Genomic DNA, 13,354 nt, shown 5'->3' on the forward strand with positions numbered 1-13,354 from the left:
TACATTACATGACAATGGTTAAGACAAATAATGTGTAATTATTGTTTTGAATAAGATGCGCCTGGTGAATTAGATTAATATTAAATTATTTTCAACTCATTTTAGTCTAAAAGTTCATTCTAAGATCGATGCATTGATTTAAAAGGAGTCTAAGTGATAATTGATGAAAGTTTGTTACTAAATAATAAAAGAGCATAGAACAAAATTTAACCAATAAATGTTCGTGTCCGAGGAACAGTATAATTGTAAACAGTCTTCATTATAACTACATACTACAACAAAATCAGACACTTTATTTTATTAATGAAAAACAAAAAGAAAAAAGTAATCAATAACCTGATAGATTTGCCCTTTTGCATATAAAAAGAGAACTAATTATTTTGCTGTTACTACATCTTAAATGTACTTATTGTACTTGGGCCAGTGGCCTACATACTATAAAATAACAGGTCTTTAATTATTGACTAGGATTATGAGCAGGTACCGGTAAGCATGGCGGTGTTGAAAGAGCAATGATTGGTATAAACGCATATATTGCATTTCTTCAATACGCGCTTGGGATGATTGCTCATGGTATCATACCAGCCTATACATGTGTTTGTTCTTCCTGAATGGTATTGAAATAAATCATGGAAGATAAAATTAGAAATCAATTGAAATAGGATCGATTGTACTTCCTTTCGTGTGATAAAGAAAATTGTCGATTGATAAAGCTATCAGGATCATTTCAGTTCGAAATTGAAACTTGTTCATTATTCTATAGAGTGATTCTAATTAAAGACCAGCAGTTAGATATTACAAAATCTGTTTCTAGTTGTCTCATTATAGAATGGATAGGCCATGCTACATTCATTGAAATAGCTACATATAACATATTATGTACTTTCTATCATAATTTCAACATTAGATCCAATGCCACAACAATGGTATTAATAAGACATTGTACTTACCCTGTTTTTCGTCAAAATTGAATGGCACACTTTATTTTTGTTCCAATTTATATAATTCCAACATAGGCCTAAATATTTCAAGTAAGAATGTCTTTTCGACCTTTACGCCAGCTTTGATAACCTGAGATTGCGGTAATCAGTGTGTGCATTAAGATACCATTCAGGATTTTCAGAGTGATTGGTCAGTTAACTACCACGTGATAATCCATCAATTAAGGTTTTAAAGTATTAAGATAAATCGTATTTACCTACTATTGTTTACTTCAGTAATGTCATTGAACGAATGCGTTCAGTGTTGATGTAACGCGTTTTGTGCAATGTGTTTGAGATTCCTTGTGTTCCAAATCGACCAGTATGAATTCCTTTAGGTTCCAAAGTTTTGTAAACCAATAATTATAGCCGTATAGCACAACTTAACTCAATTTTATTTTCATATTTTACAAATCATGGAATAATTATGTATTAGTATACATTTAAGCAGCTAAATCATCTATTAAAGCAACATTAGTAATTATATTGTTATTTGTTTTTATCTATTAATTGAAAAATATCTACATTATAAAATCTACCTTTTCAATAAAAATCTATTAAAACGTATTAGCAACAATAACATTTTTATTATTCTATAAAAAGCAAGATTTAAAAAGCAACTATTTATTTAAATGTATTTATTAAAGTGCAGTTTACAAATGTTAAACTATTCTAAAACTATTTGATCTAACTTCTAAGTTCGATTAGCACGCGTATCATCTAGAAATTTGTTTAAAAAACAAATATGAAGCTTTAAAACATAATGAAAATAAACGAATTAAATCATAAACATTATACATTTACTATTATCAACGTTAAAAAAAGATCGTTATCATAAGCATTGGCCCTAATTTGCATAAAATAACGAAAATACCGTTGGTGGCGTCCTGGTAATAATTTTCTATTTTTTATTTGTTTATGAAATTCGGCGTTTTACGAAGGAGATGTTTTGTATAGTGTATGCCAATAGAATGTATATCAATACAGTTGTTGTCTGTTATTAGCAGATTATTTGTTTTAAATTTTGATCACGTCTAGGCCTACTTCTTACTGATGACCACTGTAATTCGATTAAAACTGGTTAATTATTAGTTTGTTCGGCCGTCTAGTACATCTCACGATTACCAGGCTAAAAGAAAATCATAATTATAATTATTATCTGTTTTTACACAACTAATCGGAACTTGTCTATACTAATGACAGAGTAATATTAAACTAGGTTAATTCATTTCATCCATTTTCACAAAACACACGGCAAGTTTTAGTAAAGTTAATGTTTAAGCAATAATACACCCTTAGCAAAATGAATTAAGGCTAGATACAAATCTCATTTCATTTCATAAACAATGTATTATTATTAAGACAGGATCACAATATAAAACAGATACACTGTTATCTGATTGTTTGATCCTGTATAAATATATTATTTATTATTATTATTATTATAAGGAAGTTATAATTAGTTTATTTTAGGAATTGTTTGTATTAAAGTTTGAATTATATGGGACATTCAAAAGTGTAAAAATAAAGAAATGAGGCACGCCTAAAAAGATAGTAAAACATGATATGACTCTTATAATATGGTGTTTGTATAGGTGTGCCATTAATAGAACCTTACCACAAATCCACTTCCTTCTTCTGGTTCTGGGTTAGCTTTCGGTCCTGGTTCTGGTTTACCTTCTGGTTCTGGTTTACCTTCTGGTTCTGGTTTACCTTCTGGTTCTGGTTTACCTTCTGGTTCTGGTTTACCTTCTGGTTCTGGATTACCTTCCGGTCCTGGTTCTGGGTTACCTTCGGGTCCTGGTTCTGGTTTACCTTCTGGTCCTGGTTCTGGATTACCTTCCGGTTTTGGTTTTCCTGGTTTACTTAGCGGTGGCTTTGTATCTGAATCACATTGGTATATTGGGTTACCACCAGCGTCTTCGGGTCCGTCTATCAATAAAACATTGGTAAATATTAGTGTTCATTTTCTATAGAAATAAATTCTGTATCTGTTTATTGTCCCCCTGAACATTTTGTTGTTGAATATTCCATTTTATTGTCACATAATAGTTATCCATTTTGACTCAAAATTGGATCGAAAAGAATTTTATTTATCTGAATAAACTGCAATTTAAAGCAAAAATAGTCAAATTGGATGCCAGCAACCAATAGGTTTTTGGTGTAATTTAACCATTTGTTTTGTCATTTTATAGGTGAAAATAGAGTTTTTCCCGTTTTTTCAACTGAAGTGATTAACTTTATTAAAACTACAAAATAACCTATTCAAAGTATTATTTAATTTAATCTTCATTTTCATTTTTTTTGGGGGAAAATACATCTTTAAGCTGGGTTCTCACTTGGACGCAATGCAAGCACGTAATAACGCAAGTAAGTCGAGCAATCAGTACGGCGCGATAAAACGTCCTTGTTGCATCTCCAGTGAGAACCAATCAAAAGTACTGTAGTGTAAAATAGTAATTTACTAACTAAATGTAAGGTCTGTATCTTCAAAGGAAATAGCGAACCCTTGGTAATCACTGCCGTAAACATCGGTATCAAACTCCATCCACAGGGCTCCTTCATTAGAAAGGAACGACACTGGGTCAGGTAGGGTAAAACCGAAATGACCATCAATATGTATCGTTTTATTATCGTTTTTGCTGCATCCGTCTCCAACTGTTAATGTATCACGTGCTCCTTCCGTTTGAAACGTCTGAACAGTTGCACGTATGCGCTTGCCTGGTGGAGCATTGATGATGTAAGTGCATTTGGTGTTAGGAGGATAACCCAACGGGTAACCTGGAGCTGCGATGGCAGTGCGTCCTCCCTCCGGTACGTAAAATTGTCCTCCGCATGCTGTAAAACGTGTGGAAAAAATGAAAACATTAAGTAGTAGCAGTGTGTTACATTTGTAGTTAACATTCCGTCTAATGTAGCAGTAAAATCATATCTTTGTCACAGTACAGTATGATTTTCTACGTGTGCAATTACCTAACCTCATCTTCGACTTGAAAGTATGCGTTTCAAAAGTATGCTATAATTCGTGTTTAATATAAAAAAAAAATATGTATATACATACTCGTATCAGGAAATGAATCAAATTCTACTATCCATCCCTTCATTTCAACGAGGAAATTTGACCTGAATCGTACCCACAAGTCTGTCGAATTTAAAAGAAAATCGTCCGGACGATCACTGCCACTGTGCGACAGAATGACGCTATCAGTGTCGTCTGGGTCGTTGCCGCGTCCCATTTCAAATAGGTCGTTCGACAACTCGGTTTCAAATCGCATAAAACGAACATAAAGCTATAAGAAAATAAACATAATTGTATGAGATGAGACATTAGGGCTACATTATTTACGTACGAAAAGAGTCACGCTTATGGTTCTGGTAACACATTTACCCAAAACTATCAACTTGTAGGCATGCATCTTGTCATTTTGGTTCGTGTGTGATGTGTAAAGTGGAAAACTGACACCCACGTCCACCATTATGTAAAATTGCAAAAAGAAAAGAGGTACTGTATATGCAGGATACAAGGATCAAGTTTGAATAGATACTAAGCTAGTAATGTGGTTGTTAGTTAAAACTTTTAAATAGTTTGCGTTATTCTATGAACAACTTAGTCAAATAAAGTTACCTCTGCTGCTATGGGGAAAGATAGAAGCCACGTGCATTCCATCATTGGATTGTAAGCAGGCGATCCGGGTGATTTTAATTCATATAAAGTGTCCGTTACTGTTACGATGTCACCGCAACCTTTGTGTAAAATGTAATGATAATTATTGACTTAATTTGAATCTACAACATGTTATATTTTAAAATTCTGTACAAAGGTTATGTACTTGTATGGTGCCTATAAATCATTATGAATGTACATTGTTGTTTTCGTATAGTTCTAAAGAAAAAATGCACCCTTTTTTACCTGTGTCTAACTTTGGGCCTTCCTTTGGCTTAAATTTTGTGCTGGCCTCTGAAAAATATTAATGCATACAGAATACATTACAAATGATCCAATTATATATATTTAAGGTAATATTTTCGATTACAGGTCCTAAAGAAGCTACTGTTTTCTAAATAAGTGTTTCTGAATGAAATACCCACTTTTGTCTGAAGCATCATATACATCGACGAAGAAGCCCTTGTCTGCTGTTGAGTAGTCAGACGAAAATACCAGCCAAGCATTGTTTTCTCCAATAGTTATGTTAGCCGGATTTGGTAGTTTTCTACCGGTGTGTAAGGTGATAGCATAATTTTCACCATTGACAGCAGGTTCCTTTCCGCTTCCCAAGCTCATACTATCAAACAAATACTCAGTACGGAAGACTCTGAAGAAGAAACTTAATTCAGTACCTGGTGGGGCACTGATCTGCCAGAGACAGAAGGAATCTAGCGTGTAAGAACGATCGGGATAGTACGGAGTTGCAATGGATGCACTTCCTCCAGAAGGAAGCTCAATATTGCCACCACAATCTAAAAGACACAGAACAATAATTATAAGTTTTAGGATAAATTAACAATCTCAGATTTTAGTTTGGTTTATTACTACAAGTCAACGCAAAGGCGTGTGTTACAGTTTTAGGATACAATGCCATTCTAGTCCTAGTAGTAGGCATACGGCGGATGTTGGATTTTGGACACCTGACTTGCTAACTTCTACTACAGACTTGAATTTAAAAAAATTTATGACGTAAACATATTTTTACCATAATTATCAAGGTATGATTGTAGGTAAAATTGAGGTAAATTGTAAGTATTAGGCCTACTAATTTTCACAATGGAAACGTACCATATCTGCATCAATCGGTATGAATATGCCTAATAGTATGACTATATTGCCTACATTCAGAACTGGAATGTAATATACATACCGTTGTATGGCTGATCACGAACAATTGCTTCGAAACCAGTCCTCGTCAAAGCACCATTGGTAACTAAACGTACCCACAATTCGCTTGTTCTTGAAACAAAGGAATCCGGTAAGTCTCTATGCGAAAATAGAAAATTTGTTTAGACAAATGACTCAACAATTTTGGAAAATAAATTAGGCTCACTTTACCTCTTGACATGCATAATGTATCTTACCTCCCCGTGTAAACCTTTTCTGGTAGAGTAGGCTTAGCTCCGGATCCTACCTCTATCCTATCCATTCTCTCTTCAACATCCATTCGCGTAAAAGTGATACCTGCACGGCGTCCAGGTGTAATTTTGACAGACCATACACACGATAGGCTGTTGTTATAGTTACCGGGGTGGTTAGGCGATTTGATTTTTCTTGATTCATTCACAGCTAGTTCAATTTTCTCATTGCAATCTTCAAAAATGTGATGAGATTTACTATGTTAAAGCTTATAAATGAACCAATTATAATATAACCGACTGATAATATTACAAGGAAGACTGTCAAAATACTGTACGTTACCTTCGTTGACTTTAAAAGGAAACGGACTACTGGCAACTGGAACTTTCGGATCTTTGAAAGAAAGTGAAAAAGAAACAATTAACTGATAAGAAAGCCTATAAAGTACCACAACACACACAAAAAAAGAACTAGTGTTTTTGTAATTTTTATGTCCATTTTATCAGTTCTTTTGTTATAGGACCCAAGTTAAAATAAGTTTTAAACTGTTCTTAATATTTCTTTGCATTTCTTGTAATCAAGGCCTGTTAGTTTTGTGCAATTGTTTTTCTGTTATTTCTACGTTATTTCTAATTATTTTTAAACCTTGATTGCCAATTAAAGAAATATAAATTCAGGAACTTTATTTGTAGTTTTTTTTTTTTTAATAGAAGCATAATAGTAATATAATTTTCAGAATAAAAATGGTTTCATTACTGTACACTTCAGAGTCAGCTACATCTATTTTAAAGCCGGCTTCTCTATCCCAATCATCGCTAATGAATGTGATGAACAACTCATTTCCAGACGTCGTGAAGTTGTTAGGTGTTGGTAATTTCAAGCCAGTATGTCGGTAAATGATATATCTATCTTTTTTCTAAAGAAGGAAAACATACATTATTTTTTAATGAAAGGGTACTGTAATAATAAATAATAATAGGATTTTTATAGCGCACATACCACTCAAGAGTGCTCAAGGCGCCGTGAAGTTGTTAGGTGTTGGTAATTTCAAGCCAGCATGTATAATAGAATTCAACAAAACAATAACAACAAAATAACAAGGCCAACAGCCATTAAGTCGCGTGCTACAATGCATAGTGATACCGGACCGACAGACAGACCGACAGACAGACCGACAGACAGACAGACCGACCGACCGACATAGGGAACTATACTGACCGAAATTACTGAACATGTTTAAAAATGTTGAAATGTTTAAAAAAACATTTATATTTTTTTAATTTACACGTGCGTAGCCTGTCACTTTCGACGTGCTCGTATAACGTAATTTCGAGTTGAAAAGTAAGTCAAGAAAACAGAAATCGGGCAAAAAGAGTGCGCAATAACATTTAACACGCAGTGCGCGCGCAAAAATATGCGCACTCATGGCAATTTTGTAAACGCTTAAAATTGCCTGAAATGTACTCTTATTTCATCGAAAATAAATTTTGAAAATTTTAAGCGCGCGTACACATGCGTTACATGCGCTACGCACGTAATTGTATTGCCATATGATGATTTATGCCCTGAAATTTATGAGTACCAAATTTTATTTAATTGTGATTCATGGTTGTGAAGATATGATTACAAACGTGATTTCGTTAAATCGTGCGTAGACCGCGTAATTTTTTATTGCGCACCGTGAAAACATAACCACATTGATTCCTGGCCCTAAGGAATATACTGTGAAAAATTGACCTAGCTAGATTAAACTGATATCAAGATAAGGTCAGAAAGCGATAAAACGCATAGTGATACCGGACCGACAGACAGACCGACAGACAGACAGACAGACAGACCGACCAACCGACCGACATAGTGAACTATAGAGTCGCTTCCACGCGACTAATAACTAACGCCTGTGTTGAATATTTATGGAGTCATTATAAACGGCAACAAACTGTCACCAGAATTTTTGTAATAATGCCCGACTGCCTAAACATTGTAAAATAAAATGTCGAAGCTAAACTAATGTTCTTTTTTTAATTTGCAATGTTTAGATTTTAAGCTGAAAACAGGGTGCCTCGCTAACGAGGCTGGGCAGCTGTCACCTAGCTCCGCCAAATTTGTACTTTTAATCACTTTGATGCGACTGAATATTTTCTCAAACAATTCAGTGAAATCACTGGTTAAATGTCAGTTTTGTTGGAGACTGTGTGAACTTCCGATAGGCAAGTTCACAAGTACGTAAGTATATACGTGTATGACTATGTCAAACAAACAATACAATAACTACCGTTGAGTCTTCTGTGAGTCCATTGCCCATACTGACGTAGTCCACTTCTGGTTCAGTTTTGAAACCTGTAACGATTGCTGTAAGCTGACGTCCCTCGGGTACTTTGACACTCCAGTAACAGTCCATGTCGTCTTCGTAACGGGCGGGGTAGTTTGGTGATGTGATGGTAACCTTACCTTGGGCTTTTAACTCAATATCTTCACCACACCCTAATTGGTAAATATTCGTATTAAAAATAAGTTTATGATAGGGCTCGCCGACATTCATATCCTACATTTAAAGATGCAATTGTTATTGTTATATTGTATAAAACAGTAAGATAAATCACAGTGTATCGATTATCAATGTGATCGAGTAAATACACAACATAGTTAAGGCCTATAACATTTATATGAACAATTATACAGTACTATGATGAGAGATTTAGCTTTCATATTCACTCGAACAAAATGAACTTATGTATCCTTGTACATCAGGAAGAAGTTTACATTTGAGACTACTTACAATTTTTTTTCCAGATCACAAGTATTCTCAAATGTACTAGGAATATTCTGTATTATTACGACAGAGTTAGGCTAAACATTTCTACTTGATTCCCTGACGTAAACACTGGGCCACGAGTAATATAAATTTACATATCATGTCACATTGTTTTATCACATTGTTTAATATAATAAATTTTAATTTCTAACGTACTTGTAGGTTGGAATTGACGTAATCCGCACCATTCTTGTTTCTCTTCACCGGCACACTTTGACTTATCTTCGTAACCATAGTTTTTCAGTGTCTGATTTAGGCATGACGGTAGCTGTTCAAGTGCACACGTTTGGTAACCATCACAGATCTCTTCCCATGACACGCAGATGTTCTCTTCGAAACATTGTACTCCTTTAAATGGATTGCCCTCACAGACTATGGATAATCAATTATTTTATTTTATAACAGCCCTGTAACAACATCGGTAACAAAATGGTAAATTAATCTATGTATTCATTTTTTCTCGTTTATTTATTCGTATTTTCGTTTGTTTTGTTTTTTTGTTTTTTTTGAAATATATATTTATACTGGGTAACCTCTTCAGTCAATGACTGATCTCCCAGAGGGCCCAGTTGGTGATCAGTGGCTGTGATGTACTAATACACCGGGGTAACCCCCTACATCGTCTCGAAAGATGTACTAGGTTCTTTAAAGTGCACACGAGCCAGATGTGTAAACTGGACCTACGGTTTATAGTCCTTATCCGAGAAGACTCGTTCTACCACCAGAACCATGGAGTGAGTGAGCCTCGAACCCCTGCCGTTGTTATGGCAAGGTAATTACGGTTCCACTGTTTTAACCGCTCGGCCACTCACTCATCAAATGTTTGTTTCATTCGTTTATACATTGATTCATCTCATATAACATTACGTACAGCAAAGCATAATTATTGTTATACTTACAATCAGTTCCTATTGCGTCAACAAGAATTTTAGCCGAGTCAATAATGTATTCATTGTATTTTTTAGAATATCGAGATGCCTGCCTCCGTTGTCTGGAGATGAGATCTTTTAAATTCAATTTTTTCTAGAAAGAAAATTTTACAAGGAACAGTAAATAGTTTTTATAAGTAATAAAAATGTATACAAAAAACATTCAAACACGAAATAGCCCATATAAAACAAAGGGAAAATCAACCACAGCAAAAAAGTGATTAAAATTTATTAAATTAAAACATGATAATATTTTGAATGCTACAGAACATTTCGTAATAAGACAGTACAGTATTATACACATGCAGTCAAATCATGTATTAGTTTTGTACTATACTAATAAGTACCCTAAGGCCTATATTTAAAGTAGAGACATATAAAAGTATTTCTTTTTAACCACCACAATCATAAGGGTGGAAGTAATTCAAGCAATAAAGAAGGTGACAACCAGACAATATTCATCCGCTGTTTTGCTTTGACAAAATACAAATGTCGTTTTATTTACTAAGCATGAAAAAAACAAGTCAAGTAAAAGCCCATAGATTAACCAGGGGACTTCAGTAGCAGTTTGCTCGGATTAAAGGTTATTTTTCAGAAAGAACCTTTCGAAGAAAATCTGTATACGTCATCTTGCAAAACACCATTACATTGTGGAACAATTGTTAACGATCTACAATGGTATCTGTTAAATACTGATAACAATAGGCCTACAACACAATAATTTTTGTAGAGAAATCATGTCGCGCCAAACGTTTATTATTATTACTAAAAGAGCGAAAATTAATTACTACGTATACATTTTGAACGCGCGATAACTTCTTGTTTTTTACATTATATATTTAGGGGTTGAAATAATGAACTTAAATGTGATGCAAATACTGTAGTAGGTGCATATACAATAAATTACAAAAACGTCTCTTCTTTCTACGCAAATTAAACTCTTTTAAAATTGACCGTACTATTTTACAACTTTTTTTATACTTATCTTAAACAGTGTACTTAGTTTTTGCTTAATATGTTATTATGGTAATTCACGTTTTAAAGATAGACTTTTATTTAATAAAGTAGTTAAACAAGGCAGTAAAATAGTAGGCTCGGAACAAATTAAACCTGAAGTTTTATATAAGGAATTAGTAATTTACAATTATTTCAAAAGACCACGCTCCCCCTCTGCACTATGAACTTAACAAAAGTCAACGTAGTGACAGACTCCTTCAAAGAAAAATTAAAACAAATAGATATGGCAATTCATTCGTCCTTGCTGCAATTTATTAGTAGTATTTTAATCGATTTTTTAGGATTTTATATCTATATTTTATATCGTAATTTATATATTTTATGTACTGTGTCCATTTTATATTTGTATGTAGGCCTACTGTATTTTGAAAAGGCCAACAGAGTTTCCCCATGGTGATAATAAAGATTTTAATTGAATTGAATTGATTTCTGATTGGACGCGCAATCCAATTTCATTAAGCATAATAAAGTTTAGAGACAACTATATTAATTTCATTGAAGCGAAAATATCAATGAACTGTGATCTCTCGCTGAAATGGTTCTGGAAGATAGAAATAATAATGACTTCGCATGCGCATAAGATGGGCTTTCGGTTCGCGCGTAAAACTGACCTACTGTGAAAAAAAAAAGGAATTAAGGTTTACTGGACATAGTTGAAATATAATAATGGTAAAAACATTCCTTAGACGGACAAACTTGACTAAAAATACAATGAACAACGTGGCAATATTCAAGGCTATTGTTATTAACTTTTTGTTGACCTTAAACTGTCTTGTCAGTCAATTAAATATTGTATAGTGTATTTTAGTTTATTTTGATATTAAGATTAAAATATCATTTGATTGATACGGTCCAAAGTAGTTTAACAGCAAACAAGAACACTGTGGTCACTGTGTTAGCTCCCACTAGCTTTTGTTTATACCGACAATTGTTGCAAATAAAAAAACTAATAATCATGACGTAACGATGACGTCACAGTGATACTTGCGTTAAAATTTGATGCAATTAGAAACATGATAATTAATATTAGGCGCCATACGCAGCAAAAGTTTTAAAATTTCCACTTGTATTTTTGCTTGACACTTTTGCTGCGTATGGCGCCTCATAGATATATACCGTATAATAAAGGAAATTACAAAAAGGTTTATGTCGGAAAAACTTTATTTTAATTTATCCTATTTTAGTTTTGTTTTAATTGCTATATTTATGGAAAATTACACACGAATAAAGAGAGGTTAACTTACAAGCTCAGCATCACTGCGATACCTGGACTCAGACAGAGCAACCAATGCACCTATGGCAAAAAGAACGCACCAGCCCCTCATACTGAAATGACCTCTCAAGGTAGTACTTTAACGTCTATCCTACTAAGCTAGAACCTCTGCAACAAGACGTCCACTCCTTGCCCCTAGACTGACAAAGTAACAAGTAATTCGTTCACCTTGGATCTCATCGAAAACGGTTCACATATGGTTTCTACATCTTCGGGTTATGGACTTCTGACGATCGAACCCTGGGAATATTATTAACAAGTCCCTATGGACCTGGGTTTGAAGTTTTGACCAATCAGAAGTGTCGGTCTGCGACACAATTGGACAGACAAGTTTGGTGTGATCGTTACAGATTACGAGTATTAGCAACTAATATTTGTCGGTCGATCGGATTAACTTAATTCGGTTAGTAATAACACAATTTATTAATTTTGTTGGAAGCTGGTAACTCTTATAGAGAATAAAAATAATAATAGAAGATCTAATAGTTTGAAGAGATGAAAGGTATTTCCTATTCGATACTAATCGAATATGACGTATCTAATATAAGTGTGTTTAGTATACATTAATCATTGGAAACTGGTCGTAAAGTTGACTGCATTAAATGTCATTATGCCTAAGTTAACTATTGTAACAGCAAAGTAAAACAACATTTAATGCAATTACATTCCCTACAAAACTGCATGTCAGAATATGATACCGTATTAAACCACCACCCAAACGTGCCTGCAAACAATTTGTAAAAACTTAAATATATTGAGTGAGATTAGTATGGTACTAATATTATTATATAGGCCTATTCAATATTAAATAAATGATAAAGACGCTAGTAAATTACCAACTGAACATTTTATTGCACTCAGGCTGTTTCATGAGTATGAACTCAATCTTCAGGTGCTTGGCTCTGAATGATAGTCACAAGTGAATACAAAAAGCTATAATGAAGTTGTAAGGCAAAATTAAATATTATATATTAGATATATATTAGATATTAAGAGATATCTTTATTTCCGAATTGATTACAGCTTGGCACACCATAGTATGGTATGATATGAATGATTTTAAAGTAAAAATAAGCAACAATTATTATGTAAAGCACAAATTAGAGAACCAGCTGATTAGGTAAAAAATAAAATTGAGGTTGTTTAAAGACTATAAGGTTCAGAAATCAAGTAAGTTTAATCTTAAAAGGAATTACTGGATTGTCCTGTTGTTTTTCATCATAGTCTGAAATGGAATTACACTTCGGACAGTGACCATCAACCGTATAACAGGTG

The 13,354-nt window shown here is 33.7% G+C and overlaps 1 protein-coding gene across 2 annotated transcripts; it reads right to left on the reverse strand.

Moving 5' to 3' along the window:
* Nucleotides 1–1,379: 1,379 nt before the first annotated feature.
* On the reverse strand, nt 1,380–12,280 carry LOC140044600 (cubilin-like). Of its 2 annotated transcripts, XM_072089298.1 has the most exons (16): nt 12,051–12,280; nt 9,760–9,883; nt 9,017–9,232; nt 8,321–8,529; nt 6,802–6,961; nt 6,388–6,438; nt 6,051–6,279; nt 5,837–5,952; nt 5,070–5,438; nt 4,891–4,938; nt 4,606–4,724; nt 4,042–4,270; nt 3,450–3,818; nt 2,694–2,912; nt 2,599–2,657; nt 1,380–2,109 (listed from the first exon to the last, which is right to left on the reverse strand). In XM_072089298.1, the coding sequence occupies exons 1-16, from the start codon at nt 12,129–12,131 to the stop codon at nt 2,086–2,088; spliced, it is 2,622 nt and encodes an 873-aa protein (XP_071945399.1). In that variant the 5' UTR covers nt 12,132–12,280; the 3' UTR covers nt 1,380–2,085. The 2 variants fall into 2 exon arrangements, with proteins under 2 accessions (XP_071945399.1, XP_071945318.1); XM_072089217.1 differs by having other exon boundaries at nt 1,381–2,109; nt 2,599–2,912; nt 12,051–12,277.
* Between the last annotated feature and the right edge of the window lie 1,074 nt (nt 12,281–13,354).

This window comes from Antedon mediterranea, chromosome 1 (genome assembly GCF_964355755.1).
Source record: "Antedon mediterranea chromosome 1, ecAntMedi1.1, whole genome shotgun sequence".
NCBI classification, from domain to species: Eukaryota; Metazoa; Echinodermata; class Crinoidea; order Comatulida; family Antedonidae; genus Antedon; species Antedon mediterranea.